The sequence below is a fragment of the Piliocolobus tephrosceles genome, chromosome 17 (assembly GCF_002776525.5).
Source record: "Piliocolobus tephrosceles isolate RC106 chromosome 17, ASM277652v3, whole genome shotgun sequence".
NCBI classification, from domain to species: Eukaryota; Metazoa; Chordata; class Mammalia; order Primates; family Cercopithecidae; genus Piliocolobus; species Piliocolobus tephrosceles.
In genome coordinates this window covers 33,018,544-33,045,815 of record NC_045450.1, presented here as the reverse complement: position 1 = coordinate 33,045,815, position 27,272 = coordinate 33,018,544, and the positions used below count along the sequence as shown (strand labels likewise).

At 36.8% G+C, this 27,272-nt stretch overlaps 1 protein-coding gene across 2 annotated transcripts in view; it reads right to left on the bottom strand.

Annotated features, from left to right (window-relative positions):
- Positions 1-27,272, bottom strand: part of LONP2 (lon peptidase 2, peroxisomal) — a 110,009-nt gene that overhangs the window by 76,055 nt on the left and 6,682 nt on the right. Inside the window, exons 2-8 of one of the 2 annotated variants that reach the window (XM_023189613.1) lie at positions 24,257-24,491; positions 19,909-20,040; positions 18,260-18,382; positions 15,426-15,589; positions 14,109-14,203; positions 7,841-8,099; positions 67-208 (exon numbers count right to left, since the gene is read on the bottom strand). In XM_023189613.1, coding sequence (XP_023045381.1) covers positions 67-208; positions 7,841-8,099; positions 14,109-14,203; positions 15,426-15,589; positions 18,260-18,382; positions 19,909-20,040; positions 24,257-24,491 — 1,150 coding nt within the window. The remainder of the gene's footprint in view (positions 1-66; positions 209-7,840; positions 8,100-14,108; positions 14,204-15,425; positions 15,590-18,259; positions 18,383-19,908; positions 20,041-24,256; positions 24,492-27,272) is intronic. The other variant, XM_023189614.1, reaches the window with a different exon arrangement.

The window sequence follows — 27,272 nt, the reverse complement described above, 5'->3', positions numbered from 1 at the left end:
ACGATTATCAACTTTCCTCCATACTCTTCCAGTATGAAGACAGACAGGGAATTTTCCAAATCTTACCTCGAGCAGAGCTGCTGCGGGATCACCCTGTAGACTTTTTCCCAGTTTGTCAACCTCATCTAATAGGAACACTGGGTTGTTCACTCCCACAGTCTTCAAGCCATTGATGATGCGACCAGGCATGCTGCCAACATAGGTGCGCCTAGAGAAAGCAAGCAGCACATTTACAGTGTGAGATGTCAGGAGGCAGGAGCGATGCCATACAGAAATCGAAACTTAGGAATGTGAAAAGATCATTTAGCTATCACCATAATATAGCTATTTAAAAGGCGCTACGATAAATCAAAAGTTATTATATTCAATTCCAACCTTATCTTCTACTTAATTCTGGTTACAAGTTGCTCATGATATTGGAAGAACTGTATCACATTTGCCATTTGGTGAAATGAAGAAACACTTAAGTCACCAGTTACGGTTCTTACTCTTCAAGATTCCAAAATGTCCGAAGTACCCTATGAATTCCCATGCTTTCCATGATTTTCTAGAGCATCCCCCTACCCAACACAACCACCTTTATATACACTGAAATGGCTGCCCCAGGGCCAGCTAAAACATCATCATCTTCATGAGGGAGATTAAAATCGGTTCAAAGGGCCACTCAGAATGTAGACCAAAAACAACAACAAAAAAGAAAAACTCCAATCTCTTTTATTTTCAGAGGCAATAATCTGTTAACTATAGTACGAGGATCTGGGTTCAACAGTATTTATATCAGAATTCCATTATTCTTATTCTGTCATTTTGAACAAAACTGTATTCATCCCATATGCACTAATTGGCAATAACCACATTCGGCCAGCCAGGTATTTTGTTGAATGTTAAAATGTGAGAGCGTGCTTTATCGTATTTGGACCAGAATCACCCACACAATTATGACAGATGTAGAGTGTGGCATGAAATAAAAACACATATGTTTATCAAACCAAAAAAGGTGCATTTTTCACAAAGCCAGCAAAACTGAAAGCAGCAATTTACTAATTTTAATTATAACCTTGCTGTCTACGTTGTGCAAAGCAAATGCTCTCTCTGAAGAGGCATAAAAGCCTGACTGCCGGGAAGAAAACGATCAACGAGAAGTGGAACAGCCGCAGTTATCTCACGATCTGCACAAAGCCGATTCACAGAGCAGGCCTGAATTCTGCCACATGACTGGTATAAAGTAGGACAGAACAAACAGAGTGACCTTTGAAAAGACAAGCAAGCCTTAAAAACATCGTGGGAATGCCTTTCATCCAGGAAAGGTGACCAAGGCACTGGAAGCAAATGCAATAAACATTGTCCTGTTAATATAAGGAATTAGCATATTCAAGATTTCAGAATCAGATACAAGAAAGACAAGACTCAGAATTAATAAATTCTTTCAAATTATTTTTCTAGAGAACTTACAGATTTGCCATTACTCTGATTTTTAAGAGTGGTAGGGAAGGGAATTTTTAAAAAGAATCTTAAAGCCTCTAACAGGTCATTTTTTGCTACAGTTATTTATTTGCCTTTCCTTTTTTGATGAGTAAACTTCAAAAACAGGTACTGACAATTCTGCACCTAAAGTTACAGAGAGAAAATAATATTCTAGGTAGGCACCCTTTCTAAAAAAAGTGGAATCCTAGATTCTACTCACATTGTATATAAGCAATTCCTCTTACACTTTCCATTGCTTCCCAGAGCCTACGGAATAAGGTTCAAACTCCTTTGTCTGGAGTTCGAGGCTTTTCACAATCCAGCTCCCATTCATCTTCCCAACTTGCTGTCATTACTTTTTTGCTTTATCCACAATCGAGATCCTATTACGCTCTTAAACTTTTTACCTTTGTTAAAAATATGGTGCCTTCCTGCCCTTAATACTCCTCTTCCTGCTTACTAAACCCCAACAATTCTAAAAAACTTTTTCTGACTACCTCTCACAAAAGTGACTGCTCCAATAATGCAACGTCTACAGCATTTACTGGCCCCATAATTCATCTGATGGTTACTTATGACCTAGTTTTTATTCATGGGTATAATAACCTCCTCTAAAGAGCCAGTGAGCACTTTTATGACAGAGACGGGGTCTCACCACAGAGTAGTGGCTAGATATAGAGCTGTAAGACTGTTTCCCACCAGATCCACCATTCCAGCACTCAAAGCATCTTTCCATCAACACTCTAAAGGTAACATAGTACAAGCCTCTGAATACTATTTTGGGCAAATTACTTGACTTAAGCCTCAGTTTCCTCACCTATAAGATGGGGATAATAGTGTCAACTTGGTGGGTTGTATTAATAAAAGGATCATGAGAGAACACAGGTAAAGCACACAGCACAGTGCCTGGCACACAGTGAGCTTTCCAAAGATGGTCATCGTTATTAGCAACAGCTACTTAAAGTTTACTTCTGGTTTCCTGGAAAAAGCACAAGAGCAGAAATCAGTACACCTGAGTCCCATTTCAATTTCTGCCTCATGGAAGTAACTTTTGCAAATGTCTTTTATAGCAGACAAGAGAGATAAACATAGGCATTTCACCATCCACTCTTCCTACCTATTCGATTAAAGGGCTCCCTCAGGCTATAATGCAAACCATTAAAATAAAATTTACAAAGAATTTGGAATATAAAAGAGTTTAAGTGTTACAATGTTAAGTGAAAATGACAGGATTACAATTCTGTTACTTAAAATCCAATGATAAGTTTGGCAGTACAAAACAAATGTTAACAGTGATTATCTTTGTATGATAGAAAAACATGAGAATTTTTTTTTCTTTCATTTTTCCTTTTTCACACTTTTTTTTTTTTTTTTTTTTTTTTTTGAGGCGGAGTCTTGCTCTGTGGCGCGGACTGGAGTGCAGTGGCCGGATCTCAGCTCACTGCAACCTCCGCCTCCCGGGTTTACGCCATTCTCCTGCCTCAGCCTCCCGAGTAGCTGGGACTACAGGTGCCCGCCACCTCGCCCGGCTAGTTTTTTGTATTTTTAGTAGAGACGGGGTTTCACCGTGTTAGCCAGGATGGTCTCGATCTCCTGACCTCGTGATCCACCCGTCTCGGCCTCCCAAAGTGCTGGGATTACAGGCTTGAGCCACCGCGCCCGGCCCTTTTTCACATTTTCTACCAAGGGTGTGTGGATGTGTAGGTGTGGGTGTGGGTGTGGGTGGGTGTGTGGGTGTGTGTGGGTGTATCTCAAACTTGAAAAAGTAATCAGTTTAAAAAAGATCCTAATGATCTCAAAAAGAAAAATAGTCTTTAAGAAACTGGGATTTTAATGTATAACAGCATGTTAAAACAAATGCAATTCTTCTTCTTCTGGTAGTCATTACTAAATCTTTTCATAGACTAACTTGTATGGGTATACTCATCTAAAGGGTTGCACAACTTCCAAAATACTATGTTTTAATCTTATATGAATTCACAAACACCTAGAGAGCACTCACCACATTTAGCACCACGTTAAATAAGCATCATGGGGTACATAAAGAAGATATATAATAAATCCCCTGCCTGAGAAAGCTTGTACTTTTTATAAACGTATTTATGTTTCATCTCCACAGTTGTATGGCAGAAATGCCAAAGGCCTGTATTCTATAAAGGAGCACAATAGGTGGTCAGTTTAGAGAAGAGTAAAATCATAACTGACTGCACTTGCTTTAATGGAGGAAGCCTTGGGTTGAGTCTTTAAAATAAACCTAAGTTTTGGAGAGGCAAAGAAGAGTTGCATGCAAATACAAGTTGAAAGGATAGTGGGCAAACCATAATATATCTGGTACACTATGCTAAAAAATATATTAGAAGCTTGCTGTTTCAGTTATTTTTCCCTTGTAGAAATAATAATGAAATAGTTTATTTATAACTTTACCATTTCAGGTTACATATGAAAATGTATCAATGTGGAAATCACAAGGTCATTTTTCTTCTCATCTTGTTTGTAAGTTGAGCCAAGGATTTCTCGCAATAATATAATTTTATTATCTAAATAAACCACTGATAAATTATTTCTAGGAGTGAATATCAACAGTGATTTAAGATATATCATAACATTAATATATTATTTCTTTTTACCAAAGAACAAATGAAAAACAATTATGCAAACATGATTTCATAAAACTTCATCTTAAAAGAAGTTACTTTATATTTAATTTGTGTGAATTGATTTACATTACTTAAATGTAATATTTAAATATAAAAATTTAAGTTGTTAAAACTGATAGAAGGGAACAGGTATTTTGTGGCTTATAAAGTGGACAGAAAAATCACAGTGGAGATAAATCCAAATGAGAAATGTCAAAAAGACTGAAAAACTGAATGAGTTAATACATAGTATAAACATTATTCTCCCTTTAAGCTACTCAAAACAATATAGACAAAAATAAGCCAATTTTAGTCAGATCACTATTATTTTCCAAGTGTAGGATTAAATGTTAAGGCAAGCCTTTCTTTTTCTTCCCCATCTCCCACCTCATTACTGCTTAGCCCTAAAAAATATATCTTTGCTTGTTTTTAAAATAAATCCCCAAGTTATCGGCATCCTCCTTCTCATACGCAGGTACTTTCAGCAAAAGGCCAGGGTTCTACACACGGAAAAACAAGGAGAGTGAGTGGCAAAATCGAGAGGATAAGCAAGGGCAGTAACAAAGCAGCTTTCTTTTTCCTTGGCCATTCTAAGACTGTGGAACAGTGGTGCCTACTCAGAGGCTAAGGAAAAACAAAACTTTTCATGAACTCTAACTGTGAGCACGTGACCAGTACTCAAATGCCAAGACCTGGCTTGTCTCCCAAATGCCTCAACTGTCACATGGAACCGCATGTTCCCCCAGGCACACCCACGGTTGTGCTGGAATCGTCAACTGTTCTTTCTCTCCTCCTCCTATTCACCTTCAATTCATAACTGATCTAAGTACATGCTCTGCCCTCACCCTTTCCTCAACAACTGAACCCCACTACTCTCCACGTGCTTCCAAACAGGGTTTGAAATAAAATTTTTCAACAGGCTTTAATAATTTATAGGGTAGATGGGTAATACGTCCCCAACAGCACAAGGGCAGGCTGCTATAGTAATCAAACATCTGGTACACTGATAGCTAAGTAACACCTACCAGCAAGGTGTATCTAAAATCAGGCTGAATAAAATGATTCACAAAACAAATCCTGATACTTTTTACTCAGCAACCATCACAGCCTCCATACCTATGTTTCTAAAAAGGTTTTATTTACAAACATTTTAGGCAATGGTGATTGTAACATGACCTCCTTTTACAAGACTCATAAAGTCAAGTCTTATTTTCTTTAGGCTCAATTTTCTTAATACAGTCACACACACAAAAGCATATTCACTTGAAAAAAAGAACAAATTTTATATGTCAGTAAGGATTTAAAACAGAGATTTATTTTAATCCAACGATGTTCATAAGTGGTGAGAACCATGACACTATACATTGTCCATTAATAGGCAATAGAAAAATGCATTTTCCCATAATTCTGCCATATAAATTAAGCAATAATGCTGAGAATAGGATAAATATTTTAGAAGGCAATTTAAAAAATCAGATTGAAATTTATAAAAACTCATACTGAAGCTTGTAAATCTAAATTTGTCCTCCTGAGAATTTATTAATAGAATTTAAATGGTTAAAGCTAATTTTTAGTGAATGCTGTGTGTCAGATATTAAATAAGTGCTTTCCAAGCCTTATCAAATAATCAATACCAATGTGAAAAGAAATAAGAACAAATCACCTACGTGTCATGTGCTTATGATGTCAATTTCATATAATTCCACAAACTCACTCTCTAAATGCCATCAAAGACTTACTCTGTCGCTAAAATGAAAAGATTTAGGCCCTAGATGCAGCTTCTTTAAGTTTGGTCCAAGAGAAATGCCAATTCCTTTACGAAAGCTAACTACAGCCTCTAGTGGTACATGCAAGAATAAGAAGTCTAGGCAACAAAAATATATTTTGAAATTGCCAGAAGAAATCACCCAAATCAATTCTCTACTCTGATCTGCACCCCTCACTGTTTATTTACTAAAATCTTGTGATGATTCTTTTTTAAAATTTATTATTATTATTTTTTTAGAGATGGGGTCTCACCATGTTGCCCAGGCTGGTCTTGAACTCCTGAGCTCAAGTAATCTGCCTGCCTTGGCCTCCTAAAGTGCTGGGATTACAGGTGTGAGCTACCACACAAGGCCAGTAATGATTTTTTTTTAAATGCATAAGAATTTTAAGTGAGCAAATAAAAGAGAATAAAAATAACCATTTCTCATAGAAAAGTTTCTGAAACAGTTTCCCATCCCTGTCTATGGATAGGGATCCCTTTGAATAATAGAGAACAAGATATTTTAAAAGCATCATATTCTTTTATAAGCAGTTTATGGTTTCTACATTTAAACATGTTCTTTAACACATACACTATAGGTATGTTTTCTCACAACTTACAATTGCTATGAATCCTTTAAACCATGAAATGTAAATTCATACCTTCCCAAGCCATCTTCCATCAGATCAACAGAGAGATCAGAGAGAACAATGAATGCAACATGCAAATCTGATTCTAATAATGTCAGATGAATCAGAAACAGTTTCGTTGTTGTTGTTTGTTTGTTTTTTGAGATAATGTCTCTGTCTCCAGGCTTGCGAGCAGTGGGACAATCATGGCTCACTGCAGCCTGGACCTTCCCAGGCCTAAATGATTCTCCCACCTCAGCCTCCTGAGTAGCTGAGACCACAGGTGCATGCCACTGTGCCTGCCTAATTTTTTAATTTTTGTAGAGACAAAAATTAAAATTTAAAATTTAAATATAAATTTTGTAGAGACAAAAGTGTTTCCCTATGTTGCCCAAGCTGGTCTCAAACTGTTGGGCTCAAACAATCCACCCACCTCAGCCTCCCCAAGTGTTAGGATTACAGGCATGAGCCACTGCACCCAGCCTAGAGAGACAGTTCTTACAGTTTATTGTTTTTTGATAGAAAGTGAGTCCAAAATGCAAGAATAAGCCTTAATAATTATGCTAACATTTATCCTTATTACTCATATTCATAATACAAACCAACCTTCATAAAAGGAAGCTTAGGCCGGGCGCAGTGGCTCAAGCCTGTAATCCCAGCACTTTGGGAGGCCGAGACGGGCGGATCACGAGGTCAGGAGATCGAGACCATCCTGGCTAACACGGTGAAACCCCATCTCTACTAAAAATACAAAAAATTAGCCGGGCGAGGTGGACGGCGCCTGTGGTCCCAGCTACTTGGGAGGCTGAGGGCTGAGGCAGGAGAATGGCGTGAACCTGGGAGGCGGAGGTTGCAGTGAGCTGAGATCCAGCCACTGCACTCCATCCAGCCTGGGCGACAGAGCAAGACTCCGTCTCAAAAAAAAAAAAAAAAAAAGGAAGCTTAGACTGCAAACAGAACAAGCTTGTTATCAAAGACTTACTACCTCCTCCTATTGGCCCTCCCTATTGCAGTTACTTTGTTTAACTCTAAGAGTTAGAGGTTATTTATGGACCACTACTGGGTTGAAAAGAGTGTAAAGACATAATAATATCCAATCATAAATAACTTATAATTACATTCAAATGAGATTCCAGGAAAGCTGAGGCACAGAGTAGATATCCACTGTCAAACAAAACCAAGGTCAGTTTGGGTGCTTAGAGGCTCTAGGCTAGCTGATAAGTCTTGTAAATGTCCTTTCCATTGAAGGTATCACAAATAGCCCTTTAAAGAAAACAGACGTATGCTATGCCTAAGCTTTTAGGGAGCTCTAGTCAATTAAAAAGAAAGAGGAATCAGAGATTAAACTGAGAGAAGTGTTCTACCTGTGTCCTCGAATGTCAGACTGATCACATACTCCTCCAAGTGCAATCCTATGGAACTCTCGACCTAGAGTCTTGGCCACTGATCTTCCCACACTTGTTTTACCAACCCCAGGAGGGCCAACAAAGCACAGGATTGGGCCCTTCAGGTTATTTTTCAGCTGTCTGACAGCCAAGTATTCCAGCACTCTTTTCTTCAATTTTTCCATGGCATAATGGTCATTATCCAGAAGAATCCGGGCTGCCCTAATGTCCAGGCGGTCTGTCAAATAACCCAACAGAAATAATTAGAACACATAAAATTTTTAAGTTAAAGAACTCCTTTCAAGCATAACGAGAGCAAAATATTTTTTTTTGAAAACAGATGTGATAAGAACAGACTTGGATCCTTCTAAATGAGGCTTCTAGGAGATCTGCACTTGGTTTGGTTTTTCTGCTTAAGACTTAGTGTCTCCAGAGATAGTAGGGACTAAACAATTAAAAACTCAATGTTCATATCATTTTATTTGGAATGATTTTCTAGTTACGCATTACTTCTTATGGAGATATAATTTCTACATATTCTATGTGTGCTGGCATTTGTTCCTTTTAAAAAAGGGTGATTTTTTTCCTTATTTCAGTAGTAATATATGTTCATTCCAGAAAAGCTGATACACTAATAGAAAAGAAGAAAACAGTTACCCATAATCTCATGCCTCCAAGAGATCACCACTACTTTTACTTCAGTATGTGTTATTCCAGGCTGTGTGCGTGCATTTACAAACCTATTTTTCAAAATGGGATTTTATGGGGCCTTTAAGTTTTGTAAAATGTTTTTTTCACTTAATATATTACAGACAACTTTCACTGTCACACATATATTTATCAGTAACACTCTATGGCTACTTAATACTCCACTACTTAGTTATCTATATTCATTTAACTACTTCCCTACTGCTGAGCATTCAAGTTGTTTATACATCTTTACATTTATAAAAGATGCTTCAACTGTGCATCACTGTAACTAAATCATCCCATATATCTGCAATGATTTCTTTCAGATTATCTTCTATGAACAGAAGTGCTGGGTCAAAAAAAAAGAGATGATGTAAAGAATTGCCTAACTGCCACACAGAAAGTTGTATCAAAGTCTCACCAGAAGTGTGTGAGTTAGGCTTTGTTTCTAGAGCCAGGCTTTCAACAGGTTTACTAATATGTTTTAGCACTTAAAATACTCAGATTAAACACCAGGTAACAGAAGCCAAAATAAATTCATTAGATGGGTGGCTGCCAGAGGATAAGACACAGCCACATGATCATGCTGGCAGTGAAAGAAGAAGATGGGAGAGAGAAATACATACAAATCTTTTAATTAATTAGTACACACTCTTTCAATTATCTAGAATTTGCTACGAATTTTTCATAAAGGAAAAAAATGGCCCGAGATGGTAATTTGGTTCCCAAGCTGGTTCCCCCAAAAACCTAGCTAAGCAGTAAACTATATAATTTAATTATAGTACTATTGATTTTAGTCAGAGTCCTAGGTGAGTGACGTAGGAGGAGAAGAACTAAAATTTCTTCCCCCTTTCCTGGCTCCAGAACCTAACCAATGAATATATGAAGAAGTGAAAGATAGAAAGTTTCTCAATTGTTTCACAATGCTAGCCCTGACACTAAAACCTACCACAGTAAACATAAAAGAAAACCTCAGACATCCCTTTTTATATAGCTGTAAATATTAAAATGCTAGCAAATCAAATCTATAAAGAATAATCTACTAAATCCAAGTGGGATTTATTTTAGTTATGCAAAGATGGTTCAATGTTAGGTCATCAATATCATCATGTCCAAGAAGAGTAAGTTTCCATCAAAATATCATCTTGTACCTAAAAAGGTACTTGTTATAATGCATTATCCATTCATGATTAACACATTCAGTAAGGTAAGAATAAAAGTCAAGATAATTTAGAAAAGACACAACACTGTGAAGAAATTTCTTCCAAGAAATATGCCAAATAAAGATAATTTTAAAAGTTCTTTCAGTCTTTTAAATAAAGGTGATTTCCATGCTGTATACATTATTTTCTATCTTTTCCATACAGGATATATTTTTCTTATTATTCTCTTTAATGATTCAGAAAGCAGGCTTCCTGTTTTGAATAATGTGGTTACATGAAAAAAATTTTCAAATTTCAATATAAATTTCCCTATTCATAATTGGAAGATTGAAATGGTATCTACTGACTCCTCTGAGATGGGAAAATCTGCAAAGATATTTCCTACAACTCTTTCCTCTCTGCTTTCCTTTCTGCTTTCAGTTACTATCTGAGATCTCCACTTGGTAGGTAAACTTCTCTTTCAGAAATTACGAATTGGGGGCTGGGCTCGGTGGCTCACACTTGTAATCCCAGCACTTTGGGAGGCCGAGGTGGGAGGATCACTTGAGGTCAGGAGTTCGAGACCAGCCTGGCCAATGTGGTGAAACCCCATCTCTACTAAAAATACAAAAATTAGCTGGGCATGGTGGCAGGCGCCTGTAATCCCTGCTACGCAGGAGAATCGCTTGAACCCAGGAAGCAGAGGTTGCAGTGAGCCGAGATCGCACCACTGCATTCCAGCCTGGGCGACAGGGCAAGACACCGTTTCAAAAAACAAACAAACAAAGATATTTAGGCTGGACACAGTGGCTCAGGTCTATAATCCCAGCACTTTTGGAGGACAAGGCAGGCAGATCACTTGAGGCCAGGAGTTCCAGACCAGCCTGGCCAACATAGTGAAACCTCGTCTCTACTAAAAATACAAAAATGAGCCGGGTGTGGTTGCAAGCATCTATAATCCCAGCTACTTGGGAGGCTGAGGCAGGAGAATTGCTTGAACCCAGGAGGCGGAGGTTGCAGTGAGTCCAAGATCACACCACTGCACTCCAGATTGGGTGACAGAGTGAGACTCCGTCTCAAAAATATATATATGAATGGCATTTTCATGGTTTTATAACCACACTCACAATTATCTAGACATAATCCTATGTAGCAAAGGTTTAGGAGCTTAACATGACTTTTATACCATAATTTACTCATCTTCAGTTCTTTGTTGAAATGCTAAACAATGGAATTATTTTCATGATGGATACACGGCTGCTATACATCTCTAGTGCTGACACATATGGCATCTCAGAGTACCAAGAAATGTTTCCTTTCAACTAAAAGGCAGTATTTTGTTATGACATGCAAATTTAAATAAATTAAAAAATAAATTTACTACCACAGCTCACAGTAGCTTTATTGTTTGATATTTTATTTTATTAAATATTTTTCTTTATTATTTTACTTTTTAAAATAGAGTCAGGGTCTTCCTATGTTACCCATGCTGGTCTCAAACTCCTGGGTTCAAATGATCTGTTCACCTTGGTCTCTCAAAGTGCTAGGATTACAGGTGTGAGCCACTGTGCCCAGCCAGCTTTATTTTTAATAGCCAAAAAAACTGAAAACAACCCAAATGTATATCAACAGGTGAACTGATAAACAAATGATGGTATATCCATACAACAGAATACAACTCCAGCAATAAAAAGAAACAAATTACTGTTATATACAGCAACATGGATGAAAATCAAAATAATCATGCTGAATTGAAAAAGCCAGAAAAAAGGGCTCATACTCTATGATTCCATGTATATGAAATTTTAGAAAATACAGATTAATCTTTAGTGGTTGCTTGGGGATTAGGAGGCAAGGAGGAAAGGGGCAGGGAAGAAGGAAGGGATTATTAAAGAGCATGAAGAAACTTCTGGAGGTGATGGTTGTACTCATTATCTTAATTATGGTGATAACATTACAGATGTATACATAAGTTAAAACTCATCAAAATGTACATATTACATTTGTGAAGTTTACTCTATGTCAATTACACTTCAATAAAGCTCAAAAAAGAAAAAAAACCTTTCTCTAAAGAGAAATTAAGGGCCAGGCGCAGTGGCTCACATTTGTAATTCCAGCAATTTGGGAGGCCGAGATGGGTGGATCACTTGAGGTCAGGAGTTCGAGACTAGCTTGTCCAACATGGTGAAACCCCATCTCTGCTAAAAATACAAAAAATTAGCCAGGTATCATGGCAGGCACCTGTAATTGAGGCTACTTGCGAGGCTGAAGCAGGAGAATCACTTGAACTTGGGAGGCAGAGGTTGCAGTGAGCCAAGATCACGCCACTGCATTCCAGCCTGGGCGACAAGAGTGAAACTCCATGTCAAAAAAATTAATAAATAAATAGAAATTAAGGAAACAATCTCATTTACAATAGTTTCAGAAAGAATGAAATACTTAACTACAAACTTAACCAAGGAGGTGAAAGGTCTGTACACTAAACATCATAAAACACTGATGAAAGAAGTTAGACACAAACAAATGGAAAGATATTACATGTTCATAGACTAGAAGAACGTTGTTAAAATATCTATACCACTCAAAGCAATCTACTAGTTCAATGTAATCCCTATTAAAATTCCAATGACATTTTTCACAAAAATAGATTTAAAAAATCCTAAAATTAATAAGAAATTACAAAAGACCCTGAATAGCCAAACCAATCTGGAGGAAGAACAAACGTGGAGACACCAGACTTTCTGACTTCAAGTTATATTACGAAGCTACAGTAATCAGAGAGTATGATTCTGGCACAAAAACAGACATACAGACCAATGGAATAGAATGGAGAGCCCAGAAATAAACCCTATAAGGTTAGCTAGAAGGTCAACTAATTTTCAACAAGGGCACCAAGAACATGCAACAGGGAAAGGCCAGTCTCTTCAAAAAAATGTTGTTGGGAAAACCAGATACCCACATGCAGAAGAACGCACTTGAACCCTTACATTACACCGTGTACAAACATTAATTCAAAATGGACTAAAGACTTAAATGTAAGGCCTGAAACTGTAAAAGTCCTAGAAGAAAATATATTTTAAAAGCTCCTTGACATCAGTCTGGGCATGGTATTTTTGATATGACACCAAAGTCAAGTCAACAAAAGCAAAGATGAACAAGTGAAATTATATCAAACTAAAAAGCTTCTGTACAGAAAAAAAAGTTCAGCAAAATGAGAAAGCAACCTATGTAATGGGAGAAAATATGTGCAAACCATATATCTGATAAGGGGTTAATATCCAAAATATATAAAAAACTCATGAAACTTAACACCAAAAAATCAAATAGGTGCTTATCATGACTAATAATCAGGGAAATGCAAATCAAAACCACAATGAGAAAGCACTTTATGCCTGTTAGGATGGCCATTATTAAAAAAAACAAACCAACCATAACCAGTGAAGGTGAGGATACGGAGAAAAGGGCACCGTTGTACACTGTTGTTTGGAATGTAAATTAGTGTAGCCATTATGGACACAGTATGGAAGTTACTAAAAAAGTTAAAAAACAACTTCCATATGATCCAACAATCCCACCTCTGGGTAAATAGCCAAAGGAACTGAAATCAGGATCTCAAAGAGATAGCTGCATTTCCATATTCACTGCAGTATTACTTACAATAGCCAAGATACAGAAACAACTGAAATGTCTACTGATACATAAGTGAATAAAGAAAATGTGGTATAGACATACAATGGAACATTATGCACCTTAAAAAAGAAGGAAATCTTGCCATCTGTGACAACATGGATGGAACTAGAGGGCATCATGCTAAGTGAAATAAGCCAGACACAGAAAGACAAGTACTGTATGATTTCACCTATTTAATGCATGTGGAATCTAAAATAGTCAAACTCATAGAAATGGAGAGTAGACTAGTAGTTGCCAGGGGATGAGAAGAGAAGAAAATGGGAGGTGATGGTTAAAGGGAACAAAGTTTCAGTTATGCAAGATAAATAAGTTCTAGAGATCTACTACAAAGAAAAGTGCCTATTGCTAACAATATTGTTAATTTAACATTAGACCTTATGTTCAACGTTCTTACCACCAGTACCAAAACAAAAAAGCCAATAATAATGATGATAATAATAATCACAAAAGATGTAGGAGGAAACTTTGGAGGTGATGGATATGTTTATGGCTAAGAGGATTGTGATGGTTTTATGGGTGTATACTTATTCCAAAACTCACTGAGATGTAGTCATTAAATATATACAGCTCTTTGTATGCCAATCATACTTCGATAAAATGGTTTCAAAAAAATTGAAAACAAAAATAACAGTAAGACAATCAGTGGAGTAAATTTGAAATGAAAAATTGCATGAGCTTTCTGAGTGATAATTAGACTGCAAAAAAGGTGTAATTTTTTGGCTTACCAGTTGTGCTTTTGTTCCAAGGAAGTTCTACCATAAGTTCCAAATAATTTCTAGTCAGAGCATATTCTGGCATTGACTGAGGCATTTTTTTGAGTCTGTGGAGAAAGAATACACAGCAAACTTGTTCAAGAACGCAGAAAAATTCTGTAACAGAAAAATCAAACAGCTCTCTTTCTTGGTTAGATATATCATGCATGTTTAGTTAAACAAATCTGAAAAAGTTTGAAAGTATCCAGATAATAAAACGTTTATTTTGTTTTGTAATGTAATGATCACCACTCCTCTCTCTCTCCCCAGCCTATTTTACCGCCCCTTCTGTAGTCCCACCAGGGAGGGGTTCTTCCCTTCTGCTCTGCTTTCTCTACAATGTATTCTCATATTTTGTAAGTACATGAAGTATTTAATGTACTTACAAAACAAAATAAGGCAGATACCTGCAAACTGCAGGAGAAAACAGTATATCTAATTCTATCCTGGAAATATGGCCTCACTAGTGTGTGTCCCTTTTAAGCTCACAGGGATAGTCAAGTGACACATATCCATTGGTTTACTTATCACAGTAAGATATAAGTGCCTAACTATGCGTAATACAATAATTTTATTCTTCTGTATCAGAGATGAGTGAGGTCTGCTCATAAAAGCAAGCTAATATATACTTAATAACAAATGCAACTTCCACAATATATGCAGTACTGAGCAAAGTGTTCTGCACGTAAAAAATGTTCTACATATATTAACTAATGTCAGAGGCAATATAAAATACCCATCAACTACAATTACCAATGTTCTTAACTGTGAGCCTCAGAAAGTCAAGTATGAAGTCACTAAGCATTCAAACAGGCTCATTACAATTCACTAATAAAAGAAAATGGAATAAGAGTTATAAAGTTAAAAGCATGTGAAGGAAAAATGGCTTTCAGTTTAACACTGGGGATATCTAGAAAATGTAATCAACCCACATATCCTATTCTGTTATCAAGGTTTCCCTGTACTTTGTCTTGTACAAAGAGAAATGGACAGTCCTTGCCCTTGAGAGTTTATAATCTAGAGAAGAAAAGTCACATGTGAAGAATACGATGCTAACTGAACAAACATTACATATAAACAAAGAAGCATGGTCTATTCTTTCAGACAACAAAAAGGCAGCTGCAAGAGTTATAATGCTTGACAGCACACTGCAGGTGGAAGACTTGCACCATGTATCCTCAGTATTTGAGAAAAGAGTAGTGAAAGTGGTGTTAATCAGGAGTACTAAGAATGTTAATCATGAGTACTAAGAATGAAAACAATAATGAACAAATGCTTTTTATAATTTACCTCTTTATCTCTTTGACACAGACTTTATGGGCCTGCTCTGGCATACTAGATGTTTGTATTTTTTTCTCTAGCATGACAATGTCATCATTATCTTCATCTTCATCTTCATCTTCTAAAGTACCTGAGATATGTGTAATTCTCCTAATAGGGCGTATTGCTATAACCTAATGTAGAAAGCAGAAGAGTAAAACCGTATGTCAAAATAAATTGGAAATAGTACCCAGGTACACATAAGATTATGACTGGTTCTGAATCAACATTTTTATGACTATAGTCTATAGCTTTAGGAAGTGAAGTTCAGAATGATAATCTGAACTTCAGGCGGTTGTATACAGAGAGGCAGTAGAATTGCAAAAGCAGACCAGCATAAGGTAGACATGATTCTTTGGTATATGCTTACAATAATACGTGCATGAGAAAACAAATTTCAAGGAACTGGATACCAGAAATGATTAAACCATCTAGGAACTATCTTTCTTTGAGCTACTATTGCAGTCACTATTTTCATGAAATACATTACTTCTTACCATTTGGTGACTGAAAAAAATTCCATTTTATCTCTCATATTACAAAATTTCTTCCTAGCATCTTCAACCTTTCCACCACTGGCTCTATTTTGTCTTCAAAGCTTTCCTGCTTTCAAAATATTTTTTCTTACCTCTAGTTCCTTCTAGTTAACTACCACACTATTTACTTCCCTTCTTGTGAGGTTCTGTGACAAGTGGCTATAACCACCAGATCCCTTACCTCATCAATCACTTCAGTGAGCCTTTGGCATCTGTTCCCATCCTGTCAAAATTGTTCTTTCAAATCTAAAAAACATATTCTGTGCAAAGTCAAATGGCCTTTGTGTTCTCCGCTATGATCTCTCTATCATATGTTAAAACTACCTCATGTGCTCCTTGAAATTCATGAATAAACAACCATTACTGGAGCAAAATGATATACTAGCATTTAATTTAAAAGCCCCCAGAACATTTTATTTTTTGAGACAGGGTCAAGCTTTGTCATCCAGGCTGAAGTGCAACGGCATCAACACTGCTTACTGCAGCCTCAACCTCCCTGGCTCAAGCAATCCTTCCACCTCAGCTTCCTAAGTAGCTGGGACTACAGAAACACACCAGCATGTTGGCTAATTTTAAACTTTTTTTTTTTGTAGAGGTCTCATTATGTTGCCCAGCCTGGTCCTGAACTCCTGGCCTCAAGCAATTCTCCTTCCTTAGCCTCCCAAAGTGCTGGGATTACAGGTGTGAGCCACACCATTCAGCCCAGAACTTATTTTTTAACCTGGAAAATTTATCTATTTAATACATTCAAATATAAAAATGTTTAAAACATAAAGCAGTAAATAAAAATTTAATTTTATAAAAACATAAGTACTAAATATATGCTTTTATTCTTATATAAGTCATCAGCAGATAAAATATTATAAATAAAAAACTGAACATATTACATATATTTTTAAAAGTGAGATTTCTATAAGCATATCAGTGATTTCATTGTTAAGACAAAAGCACTTTTTAATGCATTTTTCCTTCCTGACTGCTAAAACAGTGCTTTTCAACTCTTAGGGGAATGAAAAGGACAGAGTTTTAGGCTAACTCCAAATATTATCCTGATTCCTACTTTTTAAATAACTGTCTCTTGTTTAACCATTTTCTGGAGCACTTTTGAAAAACTTTCATTTTAAGTGATGGCAACCTTTATTAAGAGTAAGTTGCAGTTTTCTGCAACTCCCAGTGGATTTGTCTTTCTACACAAAATGAGTAATTGAATCCCTAATCTGATCTCAAGCCAGAAACAATCCAGTTTTCTGCATGTTTTAAACAGCATGGTGTCCTGGAGTACTAAACCCCAGCATGATGATCACTGTTCCTCTCTCTCCTCGGCCTACTTTACCGCCCCTTCTCTAGTACCACCAGGGAGGGGTTCTTCCCTTCTGCTCTGCTTTCTCTACAATGTATTCTCTTTGATGACAAGACTTCTGTACTGATGACATCAAATTGCTAACATAACTCTCAACACCTCACTTAAGTCAGAGTTCTGCATCTCCAACAGCATTCAAAGAACTGCCATTTTCACATCCTGTCCATATCAAATATATTTTCCTAATCTAAACTCTGGCCAGGCATAAAAATTGAAAAATCAACAGATCAAGGTAGACTTCAAACAGATCCCATCATACATATAAATGTAATGGATGATAATGGGGATGGGAAGGATTATTTAATTAGTGGCGTTGAGTCAAAAAGCTATTTGAGGGAAAAATACAACTGCTGTCTTCAAAATAATATATGGGTTAAAGAATTAAATACTTTTTAAAAAATCAACTAAAGTTAAACTGAAAGGAAAGTGAATATTTATCAAGCCACTGGAGGTTAGAGGACTTAAACTTAGAAAACAAAAAAAGATCAAGAGTTTGACTAAATAAAAATGGAAACTTTTGTAAGTTGAAAACAGCCAAATTTCGGACACAACATACAGTCCCTTTAAGAAACAGTTTTGTATTACTTCCTTAATACTACATGCAGTAAAAAAATGTTACACTCAAAGACACCCATCAGAGTTATTTGTTAGTGTTTACAATATGCAAAACACTGGAAACAAAAGGGGAAATGGCTCAGTAAATTATCCTTTTGGATGATAACCAAAACAAAGTGAGAAAAATGCTTACATGCTTTAAAAAATAAATCCAGGCAAAGACAAGGATGAGAAGAAAACACCTAAATTTTATCAGTAATGCGAGTGGTAGGAGACAATAAACTTTTCTTTTTTGTTCCTCTCTTTATTCTCCTCTTTTTTCAAACCTTAAATGGATTAAAATAAATATTTACCCTCTTATCATCATCTTGCTTGGGTTTTCTGGTTTTTTGAAGCAATTTCAGGCCTTCAATTTGTCTGACAAGCAGTGGTATAGTCATCTTGAACCGCTCCTCTAGGCTCACAGCATCTAAAATCTAAGGAAATGTGAGTCAATTAATAGGATCTCTCTCAGAAACACACAATCCAAAAACAGGCAGTCAGAGCCATGGTTTGAATTGCCAAGTTAAAAAAAAAAATTCTTACCAGTATTCACAGCTACACTATGGCTAAGATAACCAAATGAACTATATTAATCAGCAAGGTTGTTTGAGATGAGTATCAGAATCCTCAAAAAAGAAAGAAAAAAACAGAATCTTGATTTTTCACTTTAAAATGAAGCTGTGTGTTTTTAAGATAAAAAAACCAGATACACAGTTGATGTCAACTCTTTCTGGGAATTATTCTCTTAAAGCCCAGCATGTGTTTTCATATTAGATCTAAACAAATTATAAGTTCAAAATATTAAATGTTTACATACACAAGACAACAGAAGCACTGAACCAACTCTCACTAGTGATTTGTCGGCGCACGGGCTGCTCTCCATTCCTGCAGTAAAACACACTGCTGCCGCCCATAGCCAGAGGGCTCTCTGGCAGTCCTGTAACTCTTCTACTCCCATCGGTTTAATTGAATTCCTGTGTATAACCAACCTGTTTGTGTTAGTTGCATTTGCTATTATAACAGTTGGATTTAAGTATTAAATAAACTGGTAACACATGAAAGAGCTGTTTCACTGAAAACAAACAAATGTTCTAGGATGATTCAGTAAAAAAGACTGCTTTAAAAATAAATGTGCAAGAAAACTTATAAAGTATTACAGTTTGGGGATTAAGTCATGTAAATGTAGGATTCTACACTTTGATTACTTTTCAAGTGTCTTTAAAATTCATTTCACTTTAAATAAATATAAATTTAAAATTAGTAATGTATCATAGGTGTGATTTATATAAAAAACATCATGAAGATTCTAAGAAAGCAGGTCCACACATAAGGGAAGGGCCATGGCTCCACATTTAAAAATAATGAATCAAAGAATGTCTACATATTTAAGTTAAATTAAATATTCACCCTTTTTTTTTTTTTTTTTTTTTTTGAGACAGAGGTCTCTGTTGCCCAGCCTGGAGTGCAGTGGCACAATCTTGGCTCACTGCAGCCTCCACCTCCCGGGTTCAAGCAATTCTCCTGCCGCAGCCTCCCAAGTAGCTAGGATTATAGGCGTGCACCACCACGCCCAGCTAATTTTGTATTTTTAGTAGAGATGGGGTTTCGCCATGTTGGCCAGGCTGGTCTTGAACTCCTGATCTCAAGTGATCCACCCATCTCGGCCTCCCAAAGTGCTGGGACTACGGGCATGAGCACCCAGCCAAATATTGACCTTTTCGTGATTCTTTAACTTTTTCTGTAAATTGACTATTAGTACTGATTATACAAATAAAAGAGCTGCTTGTGTAAACAAAATTATAAAACAATCACATTTGAAAGTCAGTTTAAATGTAAAAGCATTTCAACTACTTTGGGTCTCCAATATCTTTTTCTTGAAGGTCAAAACTTAACTACTCACTATCTAGATCTCAATAAAAAGTGACAAAGCAACCTGGCATTCAAGAAGGGAACACTGTACCTGGAGTTTCTCTTTGTTGCTTGTTCGGATAATTGATGTCAAGATGTCTGGTAAAGCTTCCCTTGGAAGACTATCTAAAAGACGTCTCAATTTAGCAACTGCAGGGACAGACATATCCAACATTTCAACCAACTAGAAGGGGGAAAAAAAGTCTTTTAAATGAAATCTGGCATTATTTGTGAATTTTTAAAAATCAGATTTTCATCTAGGTTTAATGTTTGGGCCTCAGACTTTGTTTTTGAAAGATCACTGATTAATATAGTCCACGTATTTTACAGGCCTCAGAGGAAAAGTACTTTCAAAACGTCAATTAGAATGAAAAGCAATAATGGCTCAAAAGTAGTTAATACTAATGTTTACAAAGGCTTTGTAAACTTGTGCCATGATTATTTTTAACTTTCTATTGAAAAAAATTCAAACGTATAAAAAAGTTGCAAGAATCATACAGTAACTCCTATATATCCTTATTCCAGATTCACCAATTGAATTCACCAACTGAAAAGTAGCATTTTGCCACGTTTGCTTTCTCTCTCTCCACACTCACACATAATTAATGAACATTTAAGGATAAGCTGCAGAATCGAGATCCTTATTCTTTAAATCTCTAATCCTGTGACAGATTAAGGACCCTTGTTCTTAAGAACAAGAATATTCTCTTACATAATCACAATATAACCCCTATTAGATGCATATTATTAGAAATATGTGTATTATTAGAAATTTAGCATAGTTGATGATATTATCACGGCCAATCAGAAGCTGAAATATTAATATTTAGTATAACATGTGTGTATTAGTCTGTTCTCACACTGCTAATAAAGACATACCAGAGACTGCGTAATTTATAAAAGACAGAGGTTTAATGGACTTACAGTTCCACATGGCTGAGGAGGCCTCACAATCATGGAGGAAGGCAAAGGAGAAGCAAAGGCCTGTCTTACATGGCGGCAGGCAGGACAGCGTGTGCAGGGGAGCTATCATTTATATAACCATCAGATCTTGTGAGACTTATTCACTACCAAGAGAACAGTAAGGGGGAAACAGCCCCCATAATTCAATTATCTACACCTGGCACCGCCCCGACACATGGGAATTATTACAACTCAAAGTGAGATCTGGGTGGGGACACAGCCAAACCATATCAATTTGGACCAACTAGAATCTGAGCACTGACGGAATGATTTTTAGAAAAACAACTGTCAGGGTGTATCTGGGAGTTAAAAGACAGATTATGCCCAAGACACACTTTCAGTAACTGTGATAGTCATCAGGGCTACTGACAAATTCCCCTTTTCTTCCGGGCACTGCTCTTTCTAACTTTCTTCAAACATATTAATAGGTGTGTCTAAGAGTTTTAAATTGACCCATGAAACATAGTGGAAGTGACAGTTCCTTCCGGGCAGAAGCATTACAAGCCAATGAGAGATACGTCCCATTTCCTTTTCCTGCCTCAGAGATAAGGGAAGCATGTCTTGAGATGAATCTCCAATCCACCTGGGTTCAAGTGACTCTAATAGGCAGACATAACCCCCACCAGTATCAGGCATAAAGCATGAGCCAGAAAGACACTCATGTCATGTAACTGAGATTTCAGAGAAGTTAACACAGCAAAACTTAGTTCACACTAATTCATAAATGATGTACCAAACGCTCATTTAGTCAATTCAAATAAGATTTCATGTGCTAATAATAATCAAACCCCTCCAACAACATTGTAATTTTGGAACCTATCCATTACCTGCCTAGAATGAAGGGAATTAAAGTATAATTACAATGCTGTTCAGGTGGAAGAAGTAGATAATAAAATTTGAATACCCTTACTACTAGGAATTCACCCTACGAAAATAAATAAAACAGTTAAAACTCATTTTCCAAACATTTACTGAGTACAAACTATTTGCCAGATCCAATACACTGCTCAGTACAGGATGGCTAAAGGAGAAAAATAAATTCAAATTTGGTAGAGAAAAAATACCTATAAGATACATTTCAATACAATGTGATACGCATTATGTTAAATTACATGTATGACAGACTGTGAAGGCACAGAGAGAGGAGTGGTAACAGCTTACAGCCATTGGGAAAGCACAGATTCAATGTTAAAATTCAGAGATGGAGGCCAGGTGTGGTGGCGGTTAGATCATGAAGTCAGGAGTTTGAGACCAGCCTGGCCAACATGGGTAAACCTTGTCTCTATTAAAGATACAAAAAATTAGCCAGGCATGGTAGCACGTGCCTGTAATACCAGCTACTCAGGAGGCTGACGCAGGAAAATCACTTGAACCTGGAAGGTGGAAGCTGCAGCAAGCCGAAATTGCACCACTGCACTCCAGCCTGGGCGACAGGGTGAGACTCCATTTCAAAAAAAAAAAAAAATCAGAGATAGAAGAGCACTCCCAGCAGAGAACCAAAGGCAGAATCATAGAGACATGAAATAACTCAATGTGAAGCTGTTCTACATTCAGTAGAGCTAGAACTAGGGTGTCAATGAGGTGGTAACTAGAGTTGAGGCAAGACAGATAGGCCCAAGACAAGTTGCAAACGGTCTTAATGTTACACTAAGAAATTTCGTCTTCATCCTATAGCCATTAAAGTCTTTTACTCAAGGGAAAGGGATGCCCCAAACTTCTTTTAGAAAGGCTCAGTGAAGAGAAAAGGTTCAAGACGAAGAACTAGGAGACAAGAGGCTATTGAAGAAGTCCATTGAAGAGGGCTGTAGAAGTAGATGCAGAAGGGGATGAAAGAGAATAATTAATTGGAAATAACCTTAATGTCTAAAAAGAGAAATTACAAAATTAATATACATTAACTCAATGAAATTAATAAAAGTACTTAATATGAACCTTAGACACGGATAAAAAAACAAAACATATAATTGAATATGAAATTTAACAAAAATTAAATTTGATGCATGATGATGGTAAGATGTGTGGTGATCTGTTTATCTCTAAAAACTCCTTTAATGTCACTGTAAAATCTTTATAAGTTTAAAAAGTTTCTCTAGATTCAAAGTGCAAAGAAGTAAAGGCAATGCAAAAGAGGCTATGAAGCCGTCTATGTCTAACAGAAGCACGAAGACCCAGGGAACATCACTGCCGAAAAGAAAAGGAAATTCTATTTCTCTCAATCTCCTTTATTCCTAAGCAGTATATTCACTATTCCAGCTTTCAAACTGAAGTTTCTTTCCTCAAAGTCCTTTTTTCAGCTCTCATAGAAATTACAGACTCGAATTTTCTATTTTTCTTTTTTTTTTTGAGTCAGGGTCTCACTCTGTCGCCCAGGCTGGAGTGCAGTGATGCAATCTTGGCTCACTGCAACCTCCACCTCCAAGGTTCAAGTAATCCTCCCACCTCAGCCTCCCCAGTAGCTGGGACTACAGGCACGCACCATCACACCCGGCTAATTTTTGTACATTTTGTAGAGACGGGATCTCACCATGCTGCCCAAGCTGATCTCAAACTCCTGGGCTCAAGCAATCCGCCTACTTCAGCCTCACAAAGTGCTGGGATTACAGGCGTGTACCACTGCACCCGGCCCTCAAATTTTCTATTTTTCTATTATTGTTCATTACGCTATAAGTATGGCTCTTCAAATGCCACATCAGATACAAGTACCACAGGCTATGAACACTCGCCCTACACATATTTCAATGACCAGTAGTATTTATAATCGAAACTTTTAAACATCTGATCCTCATAGATCTAGTTATAGTCACTGGATTATATTAATAGAAAAGTAGACTATACTTTATAATTTTATATGTTTCGTTAAGGTTTGAAACAAAATGGGGTGGGAAGAGAAGCTTTCTGTTCTATCTAGAGTTAACCAAAAAAACTAGAATTAAGGAGTCAAATATTTAATGCATATCTAAAATGTGCTTCCCTCCCAGCATTCTAGTTAACCAAGGTTTTAACCATACTTGAACCAGCCTACCACAGGCTTGATCTGCCATAGTTACTGCTATACAATGTGATCTTGACTTTTGAAGTAATATAACTTATATAAATGGTGCCTAGATATTTTAGTGACAAATAGCTTCTGTGCAGTATTTCATTTTTAAGCTTTAAATATTTAGGTTTAATAATTACCTTGTTTAGAGACAGTAGAAGTTAGAAGGAAAACTGTAGAAATAACATTTGGAAAAAGTTTAGAAAGGGTAGGCCAATATGTCCTGGAATGATTCAGGTAGAACCCCAGACAAGAGTAAATCAGAATTAATACATTATGTTACTAAGTCATTTAAATGTATACTGTCCTAAAACTTCACCATCTAACAGATTCATCGTACCTTAGGAAAGCAAAGGAACCAAAAACAAATGGGTTTTAGGAAAAAACAAAAGCAACTTACTTGTACTGCATATTTGTAAAACTGCTCCGATAGTTCTCCTAGCTCCTCCCTCATTTTACAGGTGCTGGGAAACTCCTCAAGTCGGTCCAATTGCTCTACTTCAGCAATGGGATATGGCTTCTCTTTTAAGACCTGTACAATCTGGAAACGGCACAGGCCTGTAATCAACAGAGTATAGTGGGGCTTGGGCCAGTTACTACCCACAACCTGAACGGCCAGTGCAGCTGTGCCAATCCTGAAAAATACACAAAACAGCGGTATTACAAACATTCAATATGGTAGAACAGAAACTCACTTCAGAAAGTGTTGGCTTTTCTAATAAATTAAGAAAAAAAAAAAAAAAAACTGAAGTGTAAATAAATTATTTCTCTATTTAACTTAGCATCCAGCATGTGGCCTCTTCCGCCACTACCCTCAGCTATACGGCAAAGTGGGCCATCTCACTATAATCCGCACCGCTTTTAAAAAATTAGGTAGGAATTTGTGAACACTTGGATTATCAGGCATAAAAATGTAAGAGAAAAGTAGTTCAGAATTACATATCTTAAATTAACGTTGCCAACTAAGAATAAGGCAATCTTATACCAGGATAAATATCAATTTAAATACATTTAAATATAAATAGCATAAACCAATCTAAGAAATCTGTGTTCCAACACCAGTTGTTCTACTAGCATCAAGTCAGTTTTCTTACATAATCAATCTATGAAACTTCCACATACCCACCTTATCATAAACTGGGAACTTACATATTATGCCCTTAACACTGAATTTCTAAGTGTGAGGGCTAAATATTACAGTCCACACACTGCCATAGACTGAGGAGAGCTAAAGAAAGACCCACATCTCAAAGGGTCTCAACCTAGTTCTAAGTGGTAATCACTTTTCCTAACAATAGGTGAAAAGGCTTTAAGTCTTAGCTCCTCATCAGCAAACACAACTCTGATCAAGTCACATATAAATTTAATTCACAGAAAGGAAGCTTCATCCAAACTAAGCCAGTTATATAAAATATAAAAATCAACATTGAGAAGATACTTCCAGATCCCAAAATAAATAATATTTTCTCCCTTCAGCCGTAGAAAAACTGGTAATTCCAGAAAAGAAAACAGAAGGACTAGAACTCTCAACACCCTGGGAAAGCGGTAATAGAAGAACACCACCTGCCCATCTCAAAGATAATAAATCATATAATACAGTATGTGAATATGAATGAACTTGCTTACTTCTATACACAGTGAATTCTTGATTACTTCCTTATAAATTACTCATTCCATGGATTACACATAGCCTTTGGCTTCTTTCTGCCACTCAGCTTATTCTGAACTATGTCTATCCTTTCTTACTTTTCAGTCATTATCATATTTACAATAAAAACTGATTTAACTAATAACTTAAGCCAAACAACTGAGGAGATAAATTGGTGAGAGAAAAAATCACGTACATAAAAAACTTGAAATTATTTAGCAATTGGCTATTATTTTGACTTATTCATGTTGTGGTTGCTTTTCTTCAATCAATAGTAGATCTTATTTCCCACTTCCTGAAAGCCCACTCAGATTGCCTGAGAAAGTGAGCCACATCTAAACTGATTAGAGAATAACTTAAACCATAATTCATTGCAGATGATATTCATCAATGTTTGCACAAGGCTGAAAGAGCTCACAGTCCTGTTTGTATATAAAACATCCACAGACAAGAAACTGGATCCCCAGCCTAAAGTGTTTACAAAGTAGAAACCAAGGAGGAACCAGAGAGAGAGATGAGACAAATCCAAACCTCCAGATCAGGAGACAAATTTAATTATTTCGGCTACGTCACTGCTAAAAGGTGATGCTAAAGAGGTTTTTTTGGGTTTTGTTTGTTTGTTTGTTTGTTTGTTTTTTTAGAGAGTCTCGCTTTGTCACCAGGCTGGAGTGCCGTAGCGTAATCTTGGCTCACTGCAACCTCCGTCTCCCAGGTTCAAGTGATTCTCCTGCCTCAGCCTCCCAAGTAGCTGGGACTACAGGTGCACACCACCACATGCAGCTAATTTTTTGTATTTTTTGTAGAGATGAGGTGTCACCATGTTGGCCAGGATAGTCTCGATCTCTTGATCTCATGATCCGCCCATTTCGGCCTCCCAAAGTGCTGGTAGTACAGGTGTGAGTCACTGCAGTGTTTCTGTTTGTTTGTTTTAGAGGGAGTCTTGCCCTGTTGCCCAGGCTGAAGTGCAATGGCGTGATCTCGGCTTACTGCACCCTCCCTCCTGCGTTCAAGGGATTCTCATGCCTCAGCCTCCCAAGCAGCTGGGATCACAGGCACACACCACCACACCCAACTAATTTTTGTATTTTTAGTAGAGACGGAGTTTCACCATGTTGGCCAGGCTGGTCTCAAACTCCTGACCTCAGGTGATCCACCCACCTCAGCCTCCCAAAGTGCTAGGATTACAGGCATGAGCCACCAACCTGGCCAAAAGGGGTTTTCCTATAAAGCAAATACAATATGTTGGCTGTGAAAGGAAGATGTTCCAAACTGAAGAGATTAAGCTGAATTTATACTATGTCTACAAAAGGTATAGATGTACACGTCTTAATTGCTTTTTACTTAAAATCACTTATAGTTGACTAGAAATTATCCCTTTTAAAAAAATCTTTTTTTTTTTTTTTTTTAAACAAGAGATGGGGTCTCATTATGTTGACCAGGCTGATCTCGAACTACTGGCCTCAAGCAATTCTCCCATCTCGGCCTCCCAAAGTGCTAGGATTACAGGCATGAGCTACCGTGCCCAACCTAGAATACATCCCTTTTATAGAAAAAAATCTGTGAAATTATAGATGGCTAGAAACAGAGTACCTGGTGAGACATTTTGGGTGAAAAGCATAGTGAAAAAGAATCTATTGTATATTGGGCCCCACATTTTATATATACAAACAGGTAAATAAACAAAATATTCAACTAATATTTTCCTTCTATGATATACAAAAGGTTGTACATCAGGTCAGTCTTTTTTTTTTTTTTTTTTTTTTTTTTT